This window comes from Contarinia nasturtii, unplaced genomic scaffold (genome assembly GCF_009176525.2).
Source record: "Contarinia nasturtii isolate CC-2019 unplaced genomic scaffold, AAFC_CNas_1.1 Cnas_scaffold_858, whole genome shotgun sequence".
In the NCBI taxonomy this organism is placed as follows: domain Eukaryota; kingdom Metazoa; phylum Arthropoda; class Insecta; order Diptera; family Cecidomyiidae; genus Contarinia; species Contarinia nasturtii.
This window is the reverse complement of record NW_022198205.1, coordinates 1-4,778: the sequence shown is the minus strand read 5'-3', so window position 1 is coordinate 4,778 and position 4,778 is coordinate 1. Positions and strand designations below refer to the sequence as shown.

The 4,778-nt window shown below is 29.9% G+C and overlaps 1 protein-coding gene across 1 annotated transcript; it reads right to left on the bottom strand.

The window, feature by feature from the left end:
* Window positions 1–3,293: 3,293 nt before the first annotated feature.
* Window positions 3,294–4,772, bottom strand: LOC116342267 (chymotrypsin-2-like). The gene is made up of 8 exons (XM_031769776.1): window positions 4,648–4,772; window positions 4,391–4,499; window positions 4,134–4,319; window positions 3,970–4,078; window positions 3,766–3,912; window positions 3,626–3,678; window positions 3,431–3,546; window positions 3,294–3,344 (listed from the first exon to the last, which is right to left on the bottom strand). The coding sequence occupies exons 1-8, from the start codon at window positions 4,696–4,698 to the stop codon at window positions 3,309–3,311; spliced, it is 807 nt and encodes a 268-aa protein (XP_031625636.1). The 5' UTR covers window positions 4,699–4,772; the 3' UTR covers window positions 3,294–3,308.
* Window positions 4,773–4,778: the final 6 nt, after the last annotated feature.

The window sequence follows — 4,778 nt, the reverse complement described above, 5'->3', positions numbered from 1 at the left end:
GAACGACCGATCACAAAAAAGGAAAAAAACGCACACGAACGACCGATCACAGTCGGACATTGATGTTCGTGCCCAGCTCTGGTTGCGAGCATACTGCTGATATAAATTTTGCATTTGGTTTGCAAAATAACCATTGGTCGGCCAAGCAAAGCGGTTTTCCAGCTCAAAATTTTCAATGAATTCTCGAAAATCCGCTTCCGTAATTCACAAATTCATTTAAATACTTGATGGCGAAAAAACAAACAATATTTCTGACTCGTTCGAAGACAACTCGCACAATGACATCAAAAGGACAGAATATTTTCGCATCGATCGGTGATGAAATATGGAAGTCTTACTGCATTAGTTTGCAAATGTTCTATTATTTTAAAATCACAAACAGAAACAATCGCAAAATTCACCGTAAATACTTCCATTTATATTAAGATCACACTTGAAAATGAGCAGAATGGAAAAAATGAGTTCATTTGATTGTATCAATAAACACAGAAAACGTATACGATGCATAACTCTATGCTAAAATTGCCAGAATTTAAATATTTTTCGTCGAATATGTCATTTCTCCCGCTGCATTAATTCCGAATTAAACAATGAACGTGTTCATATTATGTGTGAAACTATCGAAAATAACACTCAAAATAATATTTCGTTTGAGACAATCACTGATTGAGAACAGATTGCAATATTTATAACAAGAAAAATCCATCGAATGTTTTGTTAATTCGATAAAAAGTCAATCACAAAATATCAACTAAAAACAAAAATAATATTCAGAAATGAACAGCAATGCGATTTTAACTGTGACAAACTATAAACCGGCAATACTACTGAGAACAAACGTCATACAGATTCATTTCATAATCATTTGAAATGCCGACGCAACGTGTTTTTTTATTCATGTACCATCAAAACATACACACAGAGAGTGAAAGAGAGTTAGTTTAGAGCTAAGACACAAACACGAACTACATTCATAAGAAGTTTGACAATCGTTCTGTGAATAAAATTGATACTCAGCACTTTTTTTACTCCAGCTACATTTGCTATATTCACACTGAAATGTGTATCACAAGCACGCCGATTAATATTGAATAAATAAACAAATGAACCTTTGAATTTCTGCTATAGATTCCACATGTAAACTCAAAATTAAAATGTTGATACACCAACAACAGGCATTCCGTTAATTTGAATAAAACACAACCGTAATGCGAACGATACATTTATTGACTTTTGATAAACTAAATTTGTTCAACCATTATATATTTATTAGAAAGTATATGCTTTGATTTCTGATTTATTTTTATAGCGATAGAGTACCGTTCAATAAAAAAATGATGTCATTTTTTCTATGTTTTTTTATTTATTTTTTCAAAATCAACCAAAGAGACATTCAAATTTAATCTTTTTCCATTTTTTTGTTTAAATATTATAGTCAAATGCAAATTGTAATAAAATGAATAAGTAAGTTGTTGTGGTTCCAAGTACCTGCAATATTAAAGACAATTAGAATTCTAGCAATTTTAGATCAACCGGAATCTTTACCGAAAATAGAAAATTGTAATCAATATTGAAAAATCCAAATGCATGAAACTGAATTTTCTCATGACATATTTGCAGAGTAAAGTCTTGAACCTAAATATATGTTTATTTAAAGTATATTCATGTACGATTGGCATTCATTTAAATACAATATCCAAATGAAATAAAAAAATAAATAATAATTACCAAATCACTTAAATTTCGATGCGAAAGTTTGAATGCCAAATTATTTAAAAGATTTGGAACTTTTCGTGCTTCACTAGTGCATTTATGGCAAATAGTTGACAGTTTGATGAAGTAGAATGTATGTAGAAGACAAAATAAAAAAAATGTAATGAATGTGTTAATTTCTATTAGATACGGATTTAAAAAAATGTATAAGGTACGATAATAATTAACGACAATGATGAAAAAACTTGAACCAATCATTGAAACTAATGACCATTGGAACATCTTATTGAACAGCCTGGTTATTTCCCACAATAGATGATATATTCGTCGCAGTGAAACGATACAATCAAAAATTCTATCTTCAATACTATTGTACTTTTCTTCATTTAATCTCCGTTTGGTAAAACGAAATCGATTCGTTTTGGAATAAATGTTTTCTATTTGTCCATTCATCGTCTCAAACCAAAATCCAATCACTTGAATGTAATGAATAATTTGAAAGTATTTAAATGAAGTCACCGCTATCGGTATTAAGCACAATAACCAAACTGTTTTTATCCATATACCAGCGTCGTCCAAAATAATTCCCACAGCAGCTATAATAATTATTATAGAAATTTGAAGCATCCAAATTGCCATCCAAATAAATGTATTTTTACGCACTTTTTTGCTGTCAATTTTTATACCAAACTCACGAATGAAAAATGTATTGAGATCATCAATTTTTATGAGAAAGTTGGCTTGTTGATTTCGATTTATTAGGGATTCAATTGTTATTACTATTGACACCGTTCGTACTAATTCGACAGTTGTGAAGCTTAAATAATTTAACATTTTGGATTTTTCCAAACCCAGAAACTCTTCATAAGACACAAAAGTATAAAAAACCATCGTGCTAAAGGAAATGATCAAGAATCCACCATAAATGAACCACTTCAATTGGCCGAACTTTGAATTTCCTTTTATTGCATCGAAAGGAATCGAAAATTGTGAAAATCCAAAAAATTGATACACTCGAAAAATTGGTAACAATATTTGCAGTAGCTTCATTTTTAACCATAAAATTTTAATTTCAATTCTATTAAACAATGCGTCTAGTTGTGAATACTATTTTTCAGTGACTACAACATGCGATTATCACATGCAACACATGGGCTGGCGACAAGAATACGGAAATTGTGTGCCTCATAACATTGATAATCACGTAAATGATTATCTTTTTTATGTCAAAATAATTGAAAATTCACGTTCAAGCTATTATCTATTGTTATTACATAACAACTTCCGTGAAAAATTATTTCAAATCAAATAAAACGCTCGTTTTTATTTTTTTAGATTTCGTGATGGCAATGTTCTGTATGAAAAACATACTTATTGCTCTCGTTGTTGCTGATGATTTATTTTTTTCATGTTCTCCGTAATTCAAAAAAAAAACAATAATAATAATAACTGCACCGAACAGCGTTCCTTCGTCTTGGTGGTTTATTCAAAATAATTTAAATGAATACAATATAATTAAATTCTTGCATCAAGCGGTTTTGAAAGAGATAAATAATAATTATTATAAAAAGATTTCATTTATGTTTACAATTTATCTATTTAAACAATTGATGAAAACTTGATACAAACGCCTAAAAATAATTTTCAAATTATTTTTCATTCCACATGCACAGGTGCGTCTTTTAATATAAATTTGATAACATTCGTAAATACTTACTCTTGGATCTTGGATAAATAAACGATGCCCAGCAATGAAAGTACAGACCTCGGGTAACTGTTGAGCATCGTATGAAATTACACCGAGAAACTTTCTATCTTTCGTAATAACAGGTCCTAAAATACAGTTTATTTTGATAGAGAGTTTTTTAATTTTGGTTTGAGGTCAGATTTGAAGGATCTAATAATCAGTTACCACCCGAGTCTCCCGAGTTAGTTAAATTGTGGGTTCCATTTCGTAGGCTTACACTAAAACAAAACAACAAAAAATCCAAATAACAATTTTTGAATGAATAAATTTGAAGATTATAATGGATGGAAAAAAGAAATACAAACCAAAATTGTCGTTGATTTTCCAATACACGGTCCTTGCATTTATTCCAATAAGAACTTTTACATGTTTCAAAGTCGGCAATAGTTGAATTAACGGATCTCAAATTAGATCTTTTCGGTGTCCGATCTGGATGTATGGATTCTGTGAATCTGAATTAAGATCATTTAACCGGATTTTACAAATTTTTAATATTATATCATTATTACCCAAACATAGAGATTTGGTCGTCTGTTTTTGCCACGTAGCCTTCATCAACCATATCTATTTTATCGATCATTGGACTGAACTTCAACTTTTTTTTCAATTCAATCACAGCTAAAATAAGAAATTATTGAAATATTTGTAATAATTGTGTTAAAAACTAATAGACCTATGTCATTAAACCACGGTGATTTTTTGCTGTATATGGGATGTACTATGATATCATTTTCAGTTATATTAACTGTGTGGATAGGCTTATGCAGATCGATCGTGCCAAAAATCAAAGTAAATGAACTTCTTCCAAACACGCAGTGTGCGGCAGTTACAATCTTGCAGTTCGACACGATTGTTCCAGCTAAAATTAATCATTTGAAATACAAATAAAGCGATATTTCCAAGCCTTGGTTGAAATAGTATTTGATTTACCGCAATTAAATGGATGATGGGTAAAACTTTTATGGTACTGAATTCCAACAACAAAATTACTATCTTCAATTTTGTCGACCAATTCGCCATCAATAATTTGTGAATCAGCTGCATATTATAGATAAAATGATTGCATGTTTAACAAAATTGAGTTTATCTTAAACACGTAAATTCGCTCGTAAATAGAAAATTACCCTATCAGAAAAGAAAATTAGTGAATATTTGGTAGATTTAAACGATGCAATTTCATTACTTACGATATATTCAGCCAAGGAAAATATACTAAACAATGCATAAAATAAATTCATTTTTTCTCAAAAAAAAAAAACTAATTCAGAACATCTGTGTTATAAGCTCAAATAAATTGGATGAAAAACACGTAGTTTCT